Below are 23,361 nucleotides of genomic sequence, written 5' to 3' on the forward strand. Positions count from 1 at the left end.
TCTGAGCTGAATAGTCTGAATACAAGTAAAAAGCAAGTGAGCTTAAACAGTAATATACTCCAATTTACAATATAAGCAGAACAAGTAAAAATATTGCTCCCCATCTGATCCTTTTTTTCCCTTCACTACTGCTGTGCCTGTAAGATTGGCTTGGTAAACTGGATGCACTCAAAAAATAAGAATTTTGCCTCTTGGAAGCTCATAAAAGGATACTAGAGAATGTTTACTGATGGCTAACCCACACAGACTGCAGTCATTAGACAATTCAAATGGGTAGAATAGAGAACCCTTTCAAACAGCTGTGGAGAAACAGAAAGAAATAGCCACTTCACATATCCCAACGCTGTTTCTGGGAATGAGGAACAGAAAAAGAAGAGAAAAAAAAAAAAAGACAACATATTAAGAGTCTTTGTCACTGTCCATTGAGCCATACATATCTGCCAGCTTTTTAAACCGAGGTCCCCAGTCACTGAGGTAATCGTAGTCCTGATCTCCGTCTGTAGTCACCGACTCCAAGGAGCTGAGGGACTCGGCCACAGAACCATTACCTTCGTACGCGTAGGTTGCTAATGAGTCATACGGGGGTGCTGTTGGATCTGTATCATTTTCCTTTAACCTTTGGTTAATGAAATCTCTGACATCCGTGTTATCTCGTGCTGCTGCAGTCCGCCGCGGCAGAAAAAGCGTTTCTGGCACAATGTCTCTGCGTAATTTATTATCATCTATGGCTTCGGGATTCCTCAGCGTGCCAATATCAAACGCCTGGGTGTCTTCCTCTCCGCCACCTTCATCATTATAACTGACAATGTTGTCTCTGATGTCTTCTTTGGAAATTATCAAAGGCTCTTTTTTCCGCTGCCGTCTCAGTGCTGCAAACAGCACCACAGTAACTGCAAACAAAAACAACAGCGAAAGAGAAAGGGAAAAAAGGTTAATCCCCAACTCCATTAAAGCCCAGAAGAAATGCTGCGCCTCTGCTTGAGCTTGAAGTTTGAGAAGATGTTTTGAAAAACTGAAAATTTGCACATCAGATTTTCAAGCTGTGCTTGCTCTGCCTTGAGTTCCTTGGGAGATGAAATGGCATGGATGCACAGAAGAAAGGAGATCTCAAGATTGTAGGAAGCCAAGCAGAGTGTCTTTTTGCTGGTAGGCACTTTGTTACCCAGAGCCATATCCTAATTTTGTCACCTTGAGAACAGAACTAGTTTCATGACAGCTGGGAAAGAGGAAACACTTTCTCCAGAATAAGTAGAATCAGATGTTATTTATGATGAACCCCTTGGACAATATACAACTTCTGCTATGGACAAGGATGGCATCTACTGATGTTAGCAAAGCAGAATTTCAAGATAAGTAAATCCATGCTCCTCTGGGAAAAAAGCTTGGAATATGGAACAGATTTTCAGCCAGCACAAAGTCTGAGTTTTATTAACTTCCCTGGAATGTTTTTACAGTGTACATCACCTTGAAAAGTATACAAATTAAATAAGGGACTGATGGGATGTGATAAAAGTATTTTTCAATCTGACAAAGGCAGATTTCTAGAAGATATTTTATGCCTTTCACTTTAAAGGGTGAGTTTGCGTACACATATTTTTCATTTATTTGGAGGGAAGGAATTCTTTCCATGATAGAATTCCATGATCTTGATGCAAATTTTAATGTTTTTATTCAATAATGATTTTCAGTAGTGACAGAGAAGTGGACACAGGGCGTGGAAAGGGATATGGCCAACACTTTCCTGTAGAAGCTAGTTTCCCATTTCTTAGCTGGATTCTACATTAAGATGTAAATGGCTGAATATTGACAAATGAACAGTAGCAAGGAGCAGGGATGTATTTCTGCTGTCAGTGTTGCTTTGGTAGTCTGAGGTCTGCAGTGCCAAGCACTTCAGCTCTGCTTTGCAAACTCCAAGGAAGGACACATCTTGCTGTCTTTACAGTTTTTTCATAGCAAAGCAAAGCAAAAATGCCTAAACTCATTGATGTGAGATGATAAGGTGGATCACAATGATCCTTCATGTCAGCTTTGCTTCTAAAATGGCGTGTGAGTCAAGCACAGTAACTGTTAAACATTTTTTTTTTTCAGTCCTTTCCTCAGTTGTAACCTTTTAAGGCCAACATCGAAGACTAAGGGTGTCCCCAGCCCAAAACTTTATTCCATTGAACCTTATAATTCTTAGTTTCCTTTGACAGACAAATTCTGGAGAGTTTTTTCTTTTGGTCAGGGAAAGTGGTTGTTTTTTGTTTCTTTTTGTTTGTTTGTTTTGGTTGGATTTTTGGTGGGGTTTTTTTGGTCTGGATTTTTTTACTTTGTTTTATGTGATTGCTTGGTTTTTTTAATAATGAGTTCCCCTGCAGGACTGCTTATAGCAAAATGCTGTCTCTAAGTGTGCCCAAGCACCTTGTAGATTGACTGTAGAAGGTCACCATAAATACAGGATAAAGTAGGAAAATGCTGTGTTTTACCACAGGAATACTGTGAATAAGGAAGAACATCTGCAAGTATGAGTTGAAAGGAAATGGATGGCGAAGTTGAAGGATTAGGAGAGGTGGTTTAGATTGCATTAGGACCTCAGCCTAATGATGAGAATTTACTTATGGTGTCAGAGAAGGGTCCTAGTTTGAGTGATGCTTCTTCGTGCTGCTCTGCAAAAATGCAGTGAGAGATAATTGTCTTCCTCAAGAGCAAAAAGCCATGGCACTGTGTGGGAGGACTGGTGAGAGGTGTGTATGAAAGAAGAGAGATATCTGGAGAACATTTTGGGAAAGTGAAAAATACAACATCAGTTTGGAATGGGCTTCTGGAACAGTGACTGGTAGAATGGTCTGAGAAAGCACAGGAATGATAGATTTTACATCAAAGAGTAGCTGAAGTACCACATTACAAAAGCAGTGTTACACAGAACGTGCAAGGATGAGACTTTGATAAATACATCACATGTCTTATATGTGGATTTTACTGCTTTGTGCTGAACTTGCAGGGAAAAGACCCCATCATAAGCTACATGTTGAAGTGCATCACCTTTATTTGCATGTCTGTGTTCAGCAGTATCTGAAACCTCCTGATAAGATGATAAACTTACTCAAATTGCATATAAACCTAGCAATTTACAGGCCCTTTTTGTTGCTGCTAAACTTTGAGTTGTGGTTCAGGTCTGCCCAGAGTATTGTTTTTCGCTCAGTAGTGGTTGCACATTCAAACCCTGCAACCAACCTGAAAATAGAAAATTATATAGGTGAGTTAATTGAAAATCTGCTTATGGTGCATGGTGGCATGAGCAGTAATTGACATAAAGTGCTGCTTAGCACACAGAATCAATTATTTTCGATTGACATAAAACAGGAAATCGTTTAATGTCAGATTGATATTAATGAGCACAGTTGTACTAACGAGTGCAAGACTACCTACAGCATTACATTACTTTTTCTGGTAAGGAACTTAATACAAAGTGAGCTCAGCCCTTAGGGGCAATGATACCATGTTTTGAAAAATGAATTTAATGGTGAATTAAAGATCAGATTGTTATTGTGGGAATCTTTTCTGAAAATGGGATAGAGCTTATTTGAGCAAGCCATGACTACATTGTTAGAGTCTGAGAACCACAACCTCATCTTAGACTCATTACTGGAGAAGGAAATTTTGTTAAAAGACCAGGATGACTCTGCAGTGGTGAGAAGCATGTCCAAGGAAGATAGGGATATGGTAAAAAGAAGTAGAATCATAAAGGAAACATTCTGTCCCCTGCATGACCCTACTGCTGTAAAATTGGTCTGACTGCCTCCTTTTCTCCTAAGATCCTAATGAAATCTCCCAGAGAACAGCCTATGTTGTATTGTACAGTTGTCCCCAGACGAACAGGTACAGATAATGGCTGAGTGACCAACTACCTCTGTTTGCAGTACAAGAGGGGTGGAACCTGGCAGAGAGATGTTGCAAACTGTCTTTATATATCTATATATCTATATCTATATCTATATCTATATCTATATCTATATCTATATCTATATCATCTATATCTATCTATATCTATATCTATATCTATATCTATATCTATATCTATATCTATATCTATATCTATATCTATATATCTATATCTATATCTATCTATATATCTATATATCTATATCCATCTATGTATCTATACATCTATATTTATTTTTATTTAAATTTTTATCTTTATATTTAAAGTTGACCACCTGTAAGTGTCATAGCCAGAGCCCTCTGCACATCCTCAACACTCAGGGTCCAACCTCTTTCTAATGGTGGCTGAAATGGAGGACCCTGCAGCCCTTGAGAGAGTCCCTCAGTCCATATCACTCAGCATCCTTTTCCAACAGAAAAAAAACCACTGAGACTTTTTTCTCCTCAGTTAAGAAATGGAAAGTTAATTCTTCAAAACTAAGTTATCTGCCCTCTTTCTATGGGCAACAGAAAGGGATGGACACCTGCAGAGGGTTATGAGTAATGTGTCTGGTTCTCCTCAGATACCAATAAAGGATGGGATGGGATGGGATGGGATGGGATGGGATGGGATGGGATGGGATGGGATGGGATGGGATGGGATGGGATGGATGTCTCTCTACAGGTGTCTCTCTCCATTGAACACAGTGTGGAGCCCAGCTATCTCCTCTCCCTCATATATCGCCAACTTTCAGATAACTAAGGTTAGATTGGTTGTGCCCTATGCACCCCATCTGTAGCAGCCTTCAAAAGAAGAAATACAGTAACATATGTACAGGATAATACAATGATGTCTTTACTTTTCCTTTTTCCTAGTCTTGGAATAATGACCATGAAAGGAACAAAATGTCCCTGAGTTTCTTACCAAGTAATATAATGATGCAGAGAAGAATGGCAATGAGAGCCCCAGTGCTAAGACCAGTAGGATGAATCAAGGCTTCTGCATTACAGGACAGCATCTTCCCTCGATGGTCACAAGCACACACTCGAATGGTCACCGTTTCAGTGCTGCTCTGGATGGGGTAATCATTGTCTGATATTACCACTGGCAGGAAGTAGGTACTTGTTTCATGCCGGTTATATCTGGTTTTCCGAGTGAAAATCCCTGCTGTGTTGTCTGGAAACACAAAGCATGCATTAAATCTTCGTCTGAAGACTGAAAGCAAGGATAAGATAATAAAGAAAAGTCTTCCTAGAAATTCACCTCTGTTGTCCTGTAGTGTAAAGTTTGAGCTGCTGGCTGCCTCAGGAGCTAAGGAGAATGAAAACTGATGTCCATTGTAAGAGTCATCTTTATCAACAGCACTTAATGTTTGTATCAGCTGAAACAATAAGAACAAAAATTATCTCCTAAGTCAGTGAACTTTATATTCATTTACATACTCTAAAAAAAACTGTAAAAGCAATCTTTTGTATTAATTTTTTTATTCTGCTTCAAGGCAGATGATGTTGCTATGGTGAGCTCAAGAAAAGATATCCACATGCTGCTGATGCTGTTTGGGGTCACCATACTATTATATCCTATACCATCAGGGAGTGACATAATGACTTTGAAAGCTGGCAGGAAAATCATGTTGATTTCACCAGAAGGCTTGGGTTAATGCCACTGCAGATGGGTAGGAAACCTTTGCATGAGACAAGAAATAGAGATGAAAGGTGAGACAGTCGAAGCTAAATTTATGTTTATCTACCCAAATCTCATGTCACAGAAATAGTTTGGCTGAATCTTCCAAATCATCTGCAACTTTGAGCTACTTCACAATAGGAGTGGTAGGCGAGAGCTATCTAGCAGGATACTGTTGTATCACAGACAGAACCTGTAACATTTGCAGACATGAAATTGTTTTGGAAGGAGACAGGGGAGGTGCCTGGATAAAGCAAAGGATGAAAGAATGAAAATAAACCAGGGGCAACAAGGTGCAGTACAGAAAATAACATTCAAAAACATACCATCATGTCAGCTGGAAGAATACTGAGTGAAATCAGATAATGTGCAGTCACTGTTTAATTTTTCAATTAAGTTTGATGCAATGCAAAGTACACCGCTTGATGAGGTAATGCAAGAGTAGCAGCAAAACTCATTTAAATTGGAATATTTTCTGAGTAGGAGCAGGCAACACACCTGTTCTGCCTTTGCGTTTTCGCAGACGAAGGTCTCGTAAAACATGGCAAACTCCGGAGCGTTGTCATTTACATCCAAGACCTTAATGAACACGGGGACACGGCTGCTTTGTTTGGGGTTGTCTGAAATGGCAAAACCAGAATGGAGATTTTATTTAGCCCAGTTACTGACTCAGTGCAGTGGAAGAAAAGGACAGACTTGGTGGTTCAATTCTTCTCACTCAGAGCACTTCGCTTACATTCTCTTGATTTCTGGTGAGTGTTATGGGATGAATGTAGTATCATTACTCTAATTCTGCGTGTAGAGTTATGATGGAGTAGGAGTCCAGGATTTATAAATTCCTTTGATCGTTCCAAGTGTGATTATGAATGTATGTGTGATATATGTAAATATAATACTGGAACTAAATTAAATCTATTTATTAGCCTGATTGATACTGTTTGGTGGCAGTGAAGTATCTAGAACATATTCCCTTCCTTAGCTCTCTAACAGGAAAAGTCATGAGGATGAGATTAAGCGGGTTTTTTCTCCTCCACTTGTTAAATATGATACTCTGTGCCCTACAAATCTTGTGGCACAGTTCCTCAAGCTACCATGATAATCATTATTTTATAGAAATAATATAATAACTGCGGCTGTGATCACAGATGCTTTCTAACCTGTTGTGAATTGTTTTGTCTGATGTTCTAGAGTAAATACTGAAGTGGAACAGCTGAAAAACATAAGCTCTATACAGAACCTGCAGACCCCCCTATGTAAACAATCTGTTTTTAACCTATAAGGACTGCATAGTGCCAAGAGATTGAAATTGACAAAGATATTCCTGAGCACAGAATATTAGTGAAAATACTTTCATCTTTCTAGATAAAAATAAAAACACCAAATAAAGCAAACCATACTATTTAGACCATTCCTTTTCCTGCTGGGAGGAGACAAGCTTAAGTCAAAACGATACACAGAATAAGGAAGAAAAGCAGCGGCAGTAACCTTGCCTAGGGCCATGCATGGTGAAATAGGCAGGATTCTAAGGCAAAAAGTCACACCATAACAACCACTGACTCCTAAAATGTACAAGATCTGGTCCCAAAGAAATTTGTCATCCCTAATTGAAAGAAATCCAAGAGACACTGCCATTGATCTGCATTGTGCTGCATATCACACAACATCCACCTAGGATTATGTGGGTATGGGAATGTGAGAGAGAGAAATATGAGGCAAAGAGTGTGATTGAGATAATTTATTTTAAAATAAATATCTTCCCCTCTCCTACATGAGGGTTCATACTGAATTTCCAATGTTGATCTTCTACCCACATTAATATGGTTTATCAATGCATTTTAACCTATCATTCAAATGAAAAAATAGTGCAATAAAATATAGCAGGTCTAAGACTCTATATTCTTCTACAAGCATTCATTATAGTAGCTTGCTGGTTTTATTATTATATTTATTCATTATAGCAGCTTCTATTTATTCATTATAGTAGCTTGTTGACTTTAATAAAAGTCCTATTAATGTGTTTATCATCCTTTCACAAATGTGAAAATGCCTTCTCCAAAATTGGCATTGCTTATTTGTATTACAGAGCTCAGTCATTTGGACAAAATATTGTGCTTTAAGGTTCCACAGTCCCATTGAAGTTAATATGATTCCATTAGGCATAAACCTCTTTCTAATATCAGCCATTGGGCTAAATTCATTCGATGTATAAAATAACAGTTTATGTATAATATGGAGTGAGCTGAATTCTTTGCTAAAATACATCAATAAAAGAGTTGAATTTTTATAACAGGCAAAAATCAAAGGCATTCATTTGAAGTCACAGGACTATTGGCAAGACTATTTTGTAGGGCACACTTTGCAAACAAATACATTCAAATATATTGATAAACATGTTTCTTTTCCTCTAAAGAAGGAGAATTGTTTTCTTTCCTGCTTTTTAAATCTAAACATACGTATTTTCATTTTACTTCTAGGTGCTTAAGGTTCTCACAATTAAAAATCATATTGTAATAAACAGAAGCTTGATATTAACTCTAGGCTCTATTAACATACTCCTCTAATTTAATGGAAAATCTATATACATCTTCAAGTCTTTTTTTTTTTTTGATATTTTGTGTCATCATCTTTCAAATTATTTGTGCAAATTAATTAATGTAGGTTCATTTGTTAGCATTATGCCTTAATTACTGCTGGGCTCTATCTCCACAGACTCTACAAACTGCTTAAATCTATTTCTTTGCATAGGGATATGTTTTCTGCTGTGCCAGCAACAAAACTGTTACAGAGGTGTTTGTTTTTTTCAGAATACAGCCTCATAGTCCTGCCAATGTTTGACTTACCCATAAGTGTTAAGTAGCAAATATTTAAAAACACTCTGGGAATTGTCTTTGGTAAATCAGCTGTAATTTTGCAGCTGTGGCTCACTAGCCCTGTGTCCCCTGTTTTAATGCCAGTTTGCTGTCTGGCTGTGGCAGACGTACTGACCTGGGATTTCACCAACTATTTATGTGCAGCAGTCACAGCATGATTGATTCTCTGGGCTGCTGAGCAATTGCAGCTCATGCTGGTGAAAAAGGAGAACATTTAGAACTGGAGCAATCTACACTTACTGACAGTTCTAGACAAAGGCAAAACAACTTCTGTGGGTTTTTTTTTTAACTGTAAAATCAAATCAAGAGCAGTCATCACTGAAAGGTGTTTCTCTTTATGACTTTATAATTATTTTTTTCCTATATGAAAGGGAGCACCCACTCATTTGAAGGCATATCCTGCCTGTAAGCTGACTGGATATTTTTTTCGATTACTTCAGTGAAATATACTTGGAGCTTGATGAGATAATGTCACTGAGAGTAATATGTGATTCTATGGAATTTAGTGAAATAGGACTTTAGGTAGCCCTGCTAGAAATGTTTGGGTTTGCCAGGAACAATAAGCAGTGGTACTTTCCAGTCTAGTCTCTTGAGACTAAAATTAGTGAAGTGTTCCTGGATCAGAAAAGTACATTTCAACAACAACAACAACAAAAAAAAGCCTATGGAAGACATATACCCTAGTTATTCCAAATTTTGTCTAGGCTTAGTAAAGCACACCCTGGGAAGCAGGTTTGTTGCAACCTGAAAGGATTCAGGCTAAAAAGGAATGGTAATTAAGACAGGAGCCTGTGTCTTAGACACAAGAGGTTAAGTTGGGAAGGTTTGGTGCAGTAGAAGGTCTGTGCTTAGGGGCGGAAGCAAGAAACCAAATGAGTACTTCCTATCGATGCTAAGCTGGTTTTTGGACAGTTTTCTATACTGCATGTTATTTCAGCCCAGCTGGGTCAATGCAAGTGCTCTTGCTATTGTAAATGCTAAATGTTCTTGCTATTCTTTCCTTTTTAGGCATTTCTTTTTCCCTTCTGCCCTACCCAGGAGCTGCCTATAGTGTATAAATTTTGACCTTAGAACCCACCTTCAAGAAGTTAACAGAAACACAGCCACATTACTAACATTCAGTGTTTGGTGTGCTGAAATCCCATACCTAGCATTAGAAGGTGCAAACTTTCAGGACAGGAAGAAAATTATTAATGTCCTGTCATTCCTATAAGCTCATACCCACTACTTCTTCATATAACCCCATTTGCTTGCCTCAATAACATCCTTTTATATTGGTTTTCAGTTTTAAAAAAGACTTACACAATAAAGAATGTTGAATCAAGTAATTTCAAGCTTTTTATACTCATCTCACCGTTAAGCAGGTAAGCCATACACACATACAAAAAAGAAAGTAGAGCTTATATTGTCTCAGAAAAATCAAAAGCTTTTTAGCTTTTGGGTTGCAGAAAGGCATTGTAACAGTCACAGAACTGGTGTTTGCATTAAACTTATCTACCATTCCACCATAAACATAGGCACTGTGACTCTGCAAAAGCAAATAGAATTGCATTCTCTGATATTCGAGCATGTGATGTACTTATAGATAATGAATTAAAACAAAGCAGATTATCTATTAAGGCTATCTCAAACATATGTCCTTATCTTAGACCCCTGGCATTTCGACTTCTAAAATCAGCATGTCTAGTGTTATCACAAGATTGATACTTTGGAACAATCCTAAACTAAGTGACAGACTGATTTGTAGCTGCAGCTTGTAATTTCAAAAGATGTGCACAAAGTAAAAAATGGAGATTCATAAAGGGCTTAGATCTGGGCACCCAGCTTAGCCCAGCTACTTTAGCCTTATCTGAAAACATCCAGCCTGAATGAGACTGAATTCAGCCAAGGAATGCAGTTTAGCTTTAAATCACCTGTTTTGCTGCATACCAGTTTCAGAATTCAACGACCACGTTCAAAATGTAAAGTGGATATAATGATCAGAGAACACAGAACTGCCACCTTTTCTCCCTGCTCCGTTACCTCTGCATGAACTGTGTCCCTAATAAACACAAAACTGCAGACGACCTCTTGCAGAGTTACTGCTTCTTCATTAGCATTGAGTGGGCTATCCATAAACCTGACATGTGCCCAGCTGCGCTTTCCACACACTCAGCTAGAAGGCTAAATTCATTACATCAGGGACAGGAGTCATATTTAGGTTTAACTTACTGATCTCTGCTGCTATTACTGTAATGTTGTGCCACAGCAGTGTTTCCCGGTCAAGGGGTTTGGAAGTGAATATCGAACCATTTCCTGAATTGATGTTGAATACTCTGTCCATATCAGTGTGACGATCTACAGAGTACCTGCAAATACAGAGACTGGGGTTAGAGGAATGCTTTCCTTTTAATTTCTATGTTCTAAAACCATTTTCTAAGACTAGACATCAAAAGCTAGTAAATGGGGTTTCCTTTTGTTTTCAGCACAGGCTTCAGAGTCTTTATGTATTCACACAAAGAGCTAGTTCTGAACTACTGGATAATGACACATTGGAGGTTTGATTTAGAAGGTGGAGTATTGTCACTGAATAAATGAATTGCTGTGGAATTTACATACCTCTGAGAATCATCAAAGCTTTGTTTTTACTGAAAAATGTGAAGTCTGTGCCCTGAAAGATGTGAAGTTTATTTTAAGGCTGAGTTGGCTTTTCCTTTATAAAACCCTCTTTTCATGGATTGATATCTCAACTGTTCCAAATAATTTCTGATACCAAATGTGACAGCTGGGGTGCGTTTGTACTTTTCACTTCTCAGCATTTAAAAAGATTGCCCTCCCAAACCAAGTCAGCAGAGAACAGAGATTCATTATTCCACATATCACAAAAAGGTTTGTTGTAACTCATTAAAACTAACATTCTCAGCCCTGCTTGATGGTATCTATATGTGAAAAGGAATGCTAACAAGCTCTGGATGAGCTCAGAGTCCAAATACAGATTCAAACTTTCGATCTGATCTTTTGCTTTTTCAGCTGAACTAAATCCAAGTTTAAAAGTAGAACTCTCCAATTCCCAGGAGAGAGCACTACTACCTTGATCCAAATGCTGTGACTTGGTTTCATCTCTCCTGAAGGGAAAATTCTTGCATAAATTATGGAGGGTTTTGACAGAAATATGCCTGTGATGTTGCCAAAGCAAGAACGCAATTGCATTATTCTGCTCTTGTTTCCAGCCCAACTGTGTGCTCATGTACAATGCAGGACAGATCCTCTGGAAGCCCAGTGCGCTCCCAGGGTCTCCTTGCACGCCACATCGATGGAGACGAGGCAGCTACTGCTGTCCCTTGTGTCCACACAAGGGTAAGGACAACAGCTGAGCTGTGAGCAGTCAGATGAAAACTGGGCCAGGGAACGGCTGGCAGAGTTCATTGCCACCACAGAATTCAGGGGAATGCAGAGGCTGAAGAAGAATTTCTCTCCTCTGTTCTGCCCTAGAAGCAGATGCAAGACATGTCCTCCATTCTGCACAGATTTCCTAGTGCCTGTGCAGTGTCTCTTAAATTCTGAGAAACACCTTGCATGAAAGAAGGAAGGAATAGAAGAAGCTAGTTGAAATGTGGTTCTGCCAAAATTTTAAAATTAACTAACTTGTTCATTATCTTGTAACTTTATTATTTGCAAATAAAATGTGGGATATAATGCCTACAGTAAATTAGAGTTATTACATCTTATTCCGAAATAAGAATTTAAGTGAAGCCTACCTTTCTAAACAAAACAATGGCAAGTATTACTTATTTGCACTAACCTGTTTTTCTTTTTCCATGATAATTCCTAGGGAATCACTCAAATGACATTCAAAGGTACTAGCACAAAAAGCTAACATATTTTGGCAGGACTTGCATGGGCACACTTTGCTAATTCTTCAGGAGTTCAGATTTAGTTTTCATTCATTGCTGTCACTTCACTGACAGCTAACTGCAATTCTGGCTGCAGGAAGTCAGCTGTGGTGTCACTAACTTAGTTCCTTTATGTAGCAGTGTGACGCTACCATCAGCTTGAAAAGTGCTGCTTTGTCTAAATCTAAACAGCACGTGTGAAATTGTTGACTTGGCTGAAATGTGTAACGGGAATGAGTTTATACAAACTGGTCTGACTCTTTTATATTTTGACTAAGTATTTGATATGGTAAACATTTCATTTTAACTTTCATTCATTCCGGATTTTATATAATATTATGTTGGTATCTTGTGAATTCAATTATTTTCAGATATTCTGTAGCTCATTTCCACACCTTTCAGCTGAAATACTTTGGTATTTCCATTTTGCAGTTAAATCTAGATTCTGTATTCTTCTTTGAAATGAAATATCAGGATTTTCCACAGTTTAGCTGTTCCAGCTAACTGTAATACTATGTTTCAAACTCTTATTCAGCAAGACATTTAAATAAGCAACTAGCTTTAGGCATGAGCTGTCTGTTCAATGGGGGTTTTTGCTTCAATTTTACTTTCACTCCAGCTTCATATTTTGAATGCACTTAAAATATCTTACTGTCTTAGCAGCACATTTTAATGCCTTGGTATATTGCATTCACTATCTTTGAAAGATTTCCCAAATTCAGTCTGTGGTACAGTATCTGGAAGAAAAAAAAACGGTTCTGGACTTTTTCTAAGATTATCAGAGTTGTAACATTCTTCTTCTTCTGAAGAGGGATTCTTCTTCTTCAAGATATTAAGGATTTTAAACTACAAGTATTTATAAAGCCATATGTATATTCAGTCATTTGTAAAGTGGAAGCTCAAACTCACAAAAAAAAAACCCAGCAGAGACAGTTTCTTAATGGAATGTTAATTTTATTTCTTCATATCCCAAAGAAAATACATACAAGGTCAGTGCATTTAAAGTATATTCCAATTATACCATTAAATCTGCTCTAGAAGGATGATTTTAATAAGCTAGACTGTCACTTCTGTTTCTCAGTTTGCATAATCCAGTCTCTTTTGATCAAGGATTTTTAATTATCTTGAATTGGTGCTGATTCTGACTTCTGGATCACAACCTAGTAAGAATTAAGTAGACAACATCAAACTAATTTTTACATTTATTTAATGAAATTAGGGGTGTGTATTTGCCAGACTTCAGGACTTCATCTCTTTCAAGCTCTGAGGAATTGACAAGCTAGGAAGTTAAAAAGTGTCTGTGAAGACTCCAGTCTCTCCTTGTACGCAACAGGAAGAAGGGAAGGGTAAAAGAGAGAATCTAACACATGCAAATATGTTGTCAGTAAAATACACAAACAAAATTTAGCCTTACATTTGTTTGCAGATCATTCTCATCTGGGGTACTTTAGTAAATCAAATCACAGCGGGAAGACAGTTCCAGTGACTGATGAACTTCATTATGCCTCTGAGGAGTTACTACAGCAAAAAAACTCAGCTAGCAATTTAAAAAGATCTGATGTACAATACAGTAGTGCCAGTTTCAGCATTGTTTTTTTTTTTTTTTTAATCAGTATGCAGAGGTTCATATTATTTATGTGTAGATCAAACACACGTAGAATGCAAAACTTTTTTTTTACACTGGACTGTAGAGTGCTACTCAGGAGCATCTTACTGTTACTATACTTGGACACATATTCAAATATAGCAGACATGTACTGGTGTATTTTTGTATTTTCTCAATGTCATATCAGAGCAAAACTTAGAAGACTTAGCTTGATGCAATTTAGCTCTGCCAATACACAGGTCACAAATAGTTCTGCAGCCTTACAACCAGGGCAGACATCCACTTCATATTTTGCTATCGCTTCATTGTCTTCTGATGCTCAGCAGCTTGCTGCCTAATACAACCACAAGTCAGGAAGATTTGTGGGTCAGGAAAGAATGTGTGTGTGAATTTTTCATAATGCATTTTCATAATGATATTGTGAAGGTTCCCTTTAATGGAAGATCAAAGGGGCTTTCATCTAACGGAGTTAGGGCTCAGTTTGTTTAAGAAGAGAAATCTTCACTCGAGTAGAGGAGAAAATAGAAGGTTTTCATTGTAATATCAAGTGTCTAAAGATTTTATTTTTAACTGTCAAGAAAAATTGACAAGCAAGTGACAAGTCATATATATACAGTCTAATTGCATCTTCCCCAAAGCTCAGAGTGAAAATCGGATTTCGCATCTCTATTGCATGATAGAAAAAAAAAAATTACCCTGTCAAAAAGATGCAGACTCAACCCATGCCCCTAAATTCTAGCAGATACCCAAGATATTAGCACCATAAAATTACATTTATTGCAAATTAACATCTCTCAGGCTACTGCTCTCCACTGATTTCCTTTCTCTCTTACTGATTTTAATGTTTTTTCTTGCTATGTTTATTTCTATTACTGTAACCTCTTTCTGATTTTTATTTTTCTTTTACTTGCATTTGGCTGTTGCATGCTATTAAGGTAAAAAGAAGACAAGCTTTCTGCTACACTGCATCAGTTTTGACACTTCTGCTAAATTTTGCTCAATAACTATCGGCTACTAAAATATGCAAAGTACTTACACGGTATTAAAGAAGTGCCCTTTGAAAGTTAGGTAAGTTTTAGCACACACATTCAATTAATAGCAAAGAGCCGGTAGGCAGTACTCAACAATGAACAGCATAGTCCCTAACCACTGTAAATCACTTATAATTAGGAGTTGGTGCTGGTGTGAAATGCAAATGGTCGTAGTTATCACCACAGGGAAGGAGGGAAGCACTCCCCTTTCTCTCTTGTGCCATTCGATATAAAAAAGCAGGTTCCTGTGAAGACTGCAAGGGGCCTGGGTGTCACCCCAATCAATTTTTGATCTTCATGCTAGCATGCCCATGCCCATGAAAATGTGCTACAGAAGATGCTCATTCTGTCCTGGGGCTTCACCAAAGTCAGCAAAACATTATGCTGCTCTTTAAGTGACTATGCTCTGCTGGCCCAGAATGCCAGAGAATTGCTGCATGTCATGATAGAAATTTAAGAAAACTTTAATTAAAGTTAGAAGGCGTAATCTTGAAGAAAAATTCATGTATAGGTCATGCTATGCAAACTGAAGATAGTTTCTGCCAGAAACATTTTAGATTTAGCTTGTTCATCTAGGAAATTAACATTAAAATATTTACTGCTCTCACAAGATGAGCTAAGAGCTTAAAACTTACTCATTACTGTAAAAAATCTTGATGAAAGATAATTGTTTGCACAACTGTAAAGTATTGATGGACTAGATTTTTATTAAACCTCCACTGTTCTATTTTGATCAAAGGCTACTATTGAATTTCCAAGGTGTCCAACTCAGAAACCTGCTGAAAATTGACCTGGATTTAATACTGCTGCACTTTTTGATTCCTCCTCTTGCTAACTTGTCAGTAGAATTGAACTTTAATTAAAGAACACAAATATTTAAAAGTTCTTTAATACTCTATCCAGCATGACTTAAGTACTCCAGTATGCACTGAAACAACACACAATTCACAAAAAAAGAAGACTTAGGTATAGCTACTCCAACCTTAACATTTCCTCCACTTCCTCTAAGAACAGTTTATTGATTCATGGCAAGTTTAATTTATGAAGCTCATGAGACTGACTCTCCTCTTACAAGCCTTGCACTGATACAGGTGAGATCAGAGCCTGGGTGTGCACATGAGCTGATTTTGAGGCATTTCTATTTGTAATTTAGAAAAGATGACTGTGGCCTCTGTTAAGCTGTCTGGACAGAAGACAGAAGAAGAAAAGGATGGTGGATCAGCCTCCTGTCATATGGCCAAGAGGATGCACTGCATTGCACTGGAAAATGTTAAAGGTGGAAGGAAAACACTAAGATTTTCTCAGTGGTCTCTCTGCAGTAAATTTTTTCATGGTAGAAATAACCACATAAATTAGTTAGTAAAGAGATTAGGATATAATTCAAGGTGCAAAGGCCATGCAAACACATTCACACATATCTAAATATGTTCAAGCAGGAGAGATCATTTACCATGTACAATACCCCATATTCAAGCATACCCTACAATTCACATTGTTACAAGTGACGCTTTTTTTGTGTGTGCTGACATGACAAAAGCAAAATCAAGGCTGTCAAAAATTTACAGGCAAGTTGAAGTAGTGTATGCTTACTTGACAGGATTCTTGGCAGCATCTGGATCCTGAGCAGTTACTGTTCCTATTACACTGTTTAATGGAACATCTTCTTTCACTTCCATTATGTATGCTGGTCTGCTGAACATGGGGGGTTCATCTACATCCTCCACTTGAATTCTGACTGTAGCTGAGTCCTTGAATGGCCCCAGGTACAGGAATCGAGGGTCCACATGAGTGTTGGTAGCTTCCACTTTAAGAATATACAAGTTTTTGCTTTCGAAATCCAGTGCCTGGGAAGGAAAAAAGAAGTTTAGGAAGTCTGTACAAATTGCTGTGATTCTCAGCCAGATGAGCAGGGTGAATGGTGGCAAGTCATGGAGAGGCCTGTGCTAGATAACAGGAGTCTGAACTGGAGTTAAAATGCCAGAGAAAGGGCTATATTCCCAGATAATACATGAGGAAGAAAACCATTTTTTCAAGGAATTCTATGCCTTGAACTCCTAAACATCAAGCAGTTTTCTTATGCAGCTTTAACTCTTCATGCCGGTTATTCTGTCATTTTTGGCATTTTGATTATTTATTATCTATTTCCTGCCCATAGACACCACACACTAAAGGAGGGAAGATTTTCTAGGTGTTGCTTGTTTACATACTGGCATTCCATCACAGAAATGAAACACTGTGGCATCTAGTGTCTGGATATGCAGGACCACTCACAAAGCCAAACATGATTTTATGACAGGCTATGACTATAGCACACAACCTTAAAACTACAAAGAAACAGCGTTTAGAGACTCTTTGTTACTACTTGGAGAAATGTGGGGAGAGAGTAGTCACCCCGTTTTTTCATTACATTGTAGAAAATTCACAGCTTCTGTCAGCAACAGACAGAAATACAAACAGAGTTTGACTGATATCATAATCAGGCCCTGGAAGGCATCTCCTAAAAAACAAGTAATGACAGGTGTCGTACTGATATCAACAAGCAAGTGCATGTTTGGAAAATCTACACAATGTCTATCTAGTGGTGACTGAACTTGAATTGATGAAGGATGATATTTGTAACCTTATCAAATTTGCCTGATAAACCACTGTAAACAATATTTCTCAAACCTTTTTTGACAACCAATGTGCAACCCAGTAGATGATGTCCACTGTGATCTCGCAAGGCACTGATTTTTTTTTCTAAAGCAAAAGCACACTGATAGATATATTAAATTTTACAAAATGTGAGTCAAAAGAAATTTGTCTAAGTACTTTAATATATTATAGCTGCTGAATCAACATCCTCTTATAAGGAAGAATAGGCAATGTGATACTTATTATTTCTGTGGTCTTAACACAGTATCTTCTACTAAGTGAGCAAAACCTGTAAGCATCATAGGGAGAAAATCACAGTTGGATGGTGGAGCTTCCTTGAGTTTTTCTGTGAGTATATTCAGGTTGCAGAATTTTTTCTCAGTTGTACCCCACTCCTTAGGTAATTTACTCTCTCACATCCTCCAAAGTTTGTGTATTGCTTCAGTAAAGAAGGTGTAAGAGGAAGGATACCAATTGCTTGCATAAAAGAAACTTTACATATGTAGAGGCTGGGATAAAGTGTGTCAAGATTTGTACCTTTTTCACGGTTATAATTCCTTCCTGTGTGTCCTTGTCTGTGGTAATTCCAAACATGTCGTATCCGTCCCCCTCAGTGATGCTGTACTCAATCTCTGCATTTTCATCCACGTCAGCATCATTAGCTTTTATCCTGCCGACCGGGGAGTCGAGCGGCGTTGACTCAGGAGCTCTGAACTGGTATGTGCCTACAGCAGACAGACAGGGATATCTGGTTAGGCAGTTTCCAGGTGCTTTGGACACCATCTCTCAGCCCACTGTCCATGCTGGGCATGTGCAGGTGAGTTAGGAAGTCACTGGGTCTTCCTGGGCCCTTTTCATGGGGGTAAAAGTTACTTGTTTTACTACCTGTTTGCTCATGCAGAGGATGGGCAATTTGCTTTGCTATAAACATGTAACTTTAGCAACAGATGACCCTTTCTGGGTGCTCCCATGGTCTCTGTTGGCTGTATCAGAAATGTGTATGAAAAATGTCTTGAGGCCAAAGGGCAAATATTAAGAATTGTCAGAAGCTAGTGCAGCTTAGTATCACTAAAACTGAATCCAGCTCAAATACCCATTAAAAATGTACCACATTGAATTTTTGTCAGGAAAAACCTCTGCTTTTGGAGTGTTGACATTGTGAAGCTGTATCTTTGCTTTTTACATTGAAGACACTCATGTCCAGAGATGTATAATTAACTCATGGGGTGCAGAGTGTTATATTTCTTCTTAAGTTGCTCTAATTTAAATGGAAACTCTTTGCCCACAGCTAAGAACAGACTTTGAACCTAAATGACAAGTTGCTTCCAATAACTTTCCCAGTGACTTAACTGCCAAAGCTCACTGATTTGTCTGATAGTATCTGCAATTATTTTCTGTAACAGCTGCTCTTGAATTTGACACACACTGACACTGCAATACACACACATCATACAGAGTGCAGTGGTTAGACAAAGTAAAAAATGAAAAAAAAATAGAGAGAGAAAGAAGGAAGTAGAGAGAGAGGGAAAGAGAAGAGGATGAAAGCTGAATCACTTTGAATCCCTTACAGCAATGAACGGTCATTAATAGAAGTTACTCTCTAAGAGAGCTTGTGCAATTGATTCCTATAAGCATCACACAGATGTCTACTGAATTATTTGAGAGAGGGGAAGTAAATAGGCAGAAACACCTGGTGTATTTAAGTATGTGGTTTTGGTTCTGTATGCAAAGAATATAGCAAGGTTCATTGTAGCAAATGCTTTCTTGTTTTAAATACTCCTTTCTATAGAATTGTTCTTCGGATATTTTTGCATACTTTAATAAATTTGTTTCAAAGCTTCAATATATTAGATTACAACAGATACCTTAAAATGCAATTAATCACAAAGTCTGAAAGAAATAGTAGTGAACAAGAAATAGAGATTATGTTGATCAGTTATCTAAAAAGTAGGAAAAGCAGAAGTTGCTTCTGAACAATAATTCACCTCTCAGACTGTCAATTGCAACTGGAGTAAAAAATATTAAATATTCATTTCCCAGTTATTGCAATTAATCTTGGCATGATGCTATTGCTTAGTTATGTGCTCTCTTTTGCTTTCCTAAAGGAAGTTTGATACTCAGTAAAGTCACAATAGAAGAAACAATATCTAAGGTGAACAAAAAACAAAATAAGAACCATTTTTGTCCATTTTAGTGTTAGAACACAGAATGTAAATATTACATACTCTGGGGGAAGCGAGGTGGATTGTCGTTGACGTCAGTCAGGGTGATGTTCACGGTGGTGGTCCCTGATAATCCTCCCATCTGGCCTCCCATGTCTTTAGCTTGGATGACCACTTGGTACTGCTCCCTGTTTTCACGGTCCATGTTCAGTAAAGCAGTCTTAATAATGCCTGTAAACATGAAAATTAAAGAGTGGGGAGTTCACAGGTAGTGACTTTGATGGAAATTCTTATTAAAAGAACAAAAAAGAATCTCTGCGTAGTAAGTAAAATTTGCCCAGTACAAATATTTACTGTTATGAGATGGCTCATTAAATTACAGATTTGTCCCGTCACATCTCAGGCTCCTGCCTATGTGACAGACACAGTATAAGTGGTCTGTCACCCACAGAAAAATGTTCCACTTATTTGTGAGCTATGTTATTTTACATAACTATTTACCCTCTTCCAGTTCCATGCTAAAATCTCTCACTGAACTGGAAAAAGGCTGTTTGTTCATTATTTTGACAGATGTGGTAAAAAAAATGAAAGTAAAGCTAACTTCAGCAAAGCACCAATAAAGAGTGCAGCAACAGTAAATGGAAGAATAGAAATTAATTAAGAAAATTATGAGCATTCAAACATGCCTGAGTATATATACTTCTATTTATACATTGATTGAAATGATTTGCCAGTTACATCCTTCTTCAAAGGCACAAAGAACAGTTATAAGGCCAACTACTACTGAAATTCAATCCTTCCGATTTACCATGAAGCAAAGTGTTTGCATTCTCACTGGGTCTCTCAAGGTAAGAACTGGCTCCTTTGTAGGCAAAAGGGGTGAAATTCAAGTACTGAAATCCATGAAAAAATTCACAGCGGCTTTGAAAGAGACATGTTTCACTCTAAGAGTTCTGCAATTGATTTCCATGGCAGGAAGATCAAGAATGTGGTTTACTTAACTTCCCATCCCCCACACAAACCTCATGATAGAAGTTTCTTACTGGTGAACTCCCAGCAACTCTATCCTTGTTATAACTCTAGAGGAGTACACACTGCACTGTCCATGTCAGAAAGAGTGCATCAGTGCAAAAAGCCTGGCTTCTGTTATCTAATACCTTATGCTTGAAGGGAAGCTCCCTTTGATCTTGGCTCTCCCTCTTCTCAGAACTGTGTACACCCTTTCAACTCAGGTTTCACTTTGAGACATATAGTCTCTCCTTCTTTTTCCCTGCCCGAGTCTCTACGATTTATCTAAGAAACAATCCTAAGCCTGATGAATTGTCTGGGATAATCTATTTCTTTCCTGTAAGGATGCTGTGGAGAACCGATTTCCCTAGCTTCTAGCAATACAACACAGTGGATGTTCCACTGAAGGAGTTTATTGAGATAGTTTGATTGTTCTTGAAAAACTTAGTCAAAAAGCTCGGGAAGAGAATATCTATGTAGTCAGGTAGTCAATGGTACATCAGATTCAGTCAGACAGGATATATATGCACAGGTTCCAAAGCTGTCTGTTAGTCAGACCATTAAAAATTCCAGTCACTGTGTATAATTTAACCATCTTCCAAAAACAGAACTCAGAACTTTGGGATTCTATTTGTGGTCTTCTACTTTAGCGCAACAGTCAATTTTACCTCTTCTATCATTACTCTTAATTAAGATTTCTTTCATAAAATTAGCATTAAAGTGATATGTTGCAGATGCAAGAAATTATAATTACTTTAAACAAGTTTTGAAGAAGCAGACGGAGAAAGAAAACTCACCTGAACAAACCCTCAGTCTTAATTTAGCTATTATGAAGATCTATGAGGATTAAGCACTTTTTTCCACACCCACCTGTTTCTTTCATCTAAAAGCCAACCTATTTGGTTTAATTTAAGCATCCACTGCAGTTTCTGTACCCACTGCTTGTTAAAAATGATTAAAAACTGGTTCACAACTGTACTAATAGTATTTATTAGACTTTGCTGGTAAGATTAAAATAATGTAGGTGTCATGTTTACAGATGTATCGCTCTATTAAATTTGTCAGATTTTGCACTGAGTAAGATGTAATCTCTTCAAAGTTTGTTTAGCAATATATCCTAGCTTGGCTTAGCATGTCATTTTGAATTACAGACATTGTCACAGAATGACAGATAAGGTCCCCTGACCTGTCTCAGATTCGACGGAGAAATATGGTTGTCCCTGGAGAATGCTGTAGACAACTTTAGCACTGTTCCCATATGTAGGATCATCAGCATCAGTTGCAGTGACTTGCACAACAAAGGTACCTGCAATGAAAAATCAAAGAAAACAAAAATTATTAGGTTTTATTCACGGTCAAGACAGTTTATGATGTAGAGAAAAAAATTCATGTTCAGGTCAGACTTGTGTCAGGAAGTTAGTGGCAGAAATATTTGTATTTTGTAGAATTTTCTCTGCTCATGAAGGACATAAACTCAAAATAATACCTGTCTTATTCTCAACTCATTAAAAAACAGTTATTGATTGGGTATGTGGATCCCTCCTTCACGAAGGAAGCAGAAATGCACCCCTCTGCAGATACTGTAAGCATTCAGAACTTGAATCTAGGCCAAGAATATACTTTTGCAAATCTACTCATACTTGTAAAGTATTTGACGTGAGAATGTAACTATGGTTCTTCAGGCGTTTTCTAGAGAAAGAAATGGTATTGAATCATAGGCAAGGTGCTAAGAAACATAAAAAATAGCTTAGAGTTTTAGCATTTAAAATAATTTGTGAATAAAGTGTTCAAATATTAAAATGTGAATATTAGGTTCTCACTTCATCAGATGAGTTTTCATCCATGTGACAAGTCCCATGAATGAGGGGAGAGCGTATGCCCCAAAGTCTTTATTTTCATATTGCTTGAGCTTTATTTTAATTTCACTCTTGATCATGATTAATTAATGCTTCTCTCCCTGGACATTACCTCAAATTAGAAATGTGCTTCTTGGAATTTAACCATCCATTGCTCTCTGACAAAGAAATCAAAATGACCCCTCCTAAGAATCAAAACCTGTCAACTTCTCAGGAAAAGATCTCATCTTAAAATAATTTTCCAAAGAAGTTGGTTTTTTTTCTTGTCTTGATTGATTTCTACAGCTCAATATATTTTAAATCAATAGAAAAATTTCAGCGGACTTCAAGTGACTTGGAAGCTCTTTTCTTTTGCATGGAAAGAACAACAGAGGTCATAGGAAGTTAACGGCATATCTCAGAACGAATGGGTGACAGAAATGTGTACAACCCCTTCTGTACCCCCTTTTCCATTTTGTTTACCTTCCTGAACTAAATAAGGGTTGCTGAACAGATCTAGGAGTGGTATTGACACAATTGATCTTGAAATACCATATTACTAATATGTATTAAACCCAGGTATCACATAACAGAGCTCGACTCAATTTAATTGACATTAAACCAGATGGTATTAACTTGCATTTTTTTTGTGGCAAACAGAGGGAGCATGTTTCACCCAGCAGACACCTCTGATTCCAGCAAACTGTTGCCACCATTTTCCTGGATTTTAATTGTTTTTTAATGTCTCAGGTGCCT

The 23,361-nt window shown here is 37.6% G+C and overlaps 1 protein-coding gene across 1 annotated transcript in view; it reads right to left on the reverse strand.

Moving 5' to 3' along the window:
* Positions 1–399: 399 nt before the first annotated feature.
* The window catches only part of LOC131568431 (cadherin-6), a 95,862-nt gene continuing 72,900 nt past the window's right edge, over positions 400–23,361 (reverse strand). Inside the window, exons 4-12 of the mRNA XM_058820501.1 lie at positions 21,957–22,076; positions 19,826–19,993; positions 18,138–18,325; positions 16,557–16,810; positions 10,669–10,805; positions 6,086–6,207; positions 5,168–5,285; positions 4,829–5,080; positions 400–890 (exon numbers count right to left, since the gene is read on the reverse strand). Coding sequence (XP_058676484.1) covers positions 400–890; positions 4,829–5,080; positions 5,168–5,285; positions 6,086–6,207; positions 10,669–10,805; positions 16,557–16,810; positions 18,138–18,325; positions 19,826–19,993; positions 21,957–22,076 — 1,850 coding nt within the window. The remainder of the gene's footprint in view (positions 891–4,828; positions 5,081–5,167; positions 5,286–6,085; positions 6,208–10,668; positions 10,806–16,556; positions 16,811–18,137; positions 18,326–19,825; positions 19,994–21,956; positions 22,077–23,361) is intronic.

Source organism: Ammospiza caudacuta, chromosome 1 (genome assembly GCF_027887145.1).
Source record: "Ammospiza caudacuta isolate bAmmCau1 chromosome 1, bAmmCau1.pri, whole genome shotgun sequence".
Lineage (NCBI taxonomy): Eukaryota > Metazoa > Chordata > Aves > Passeriformes > Passerellidae > Ammospiza > Ammospiza caudacuta.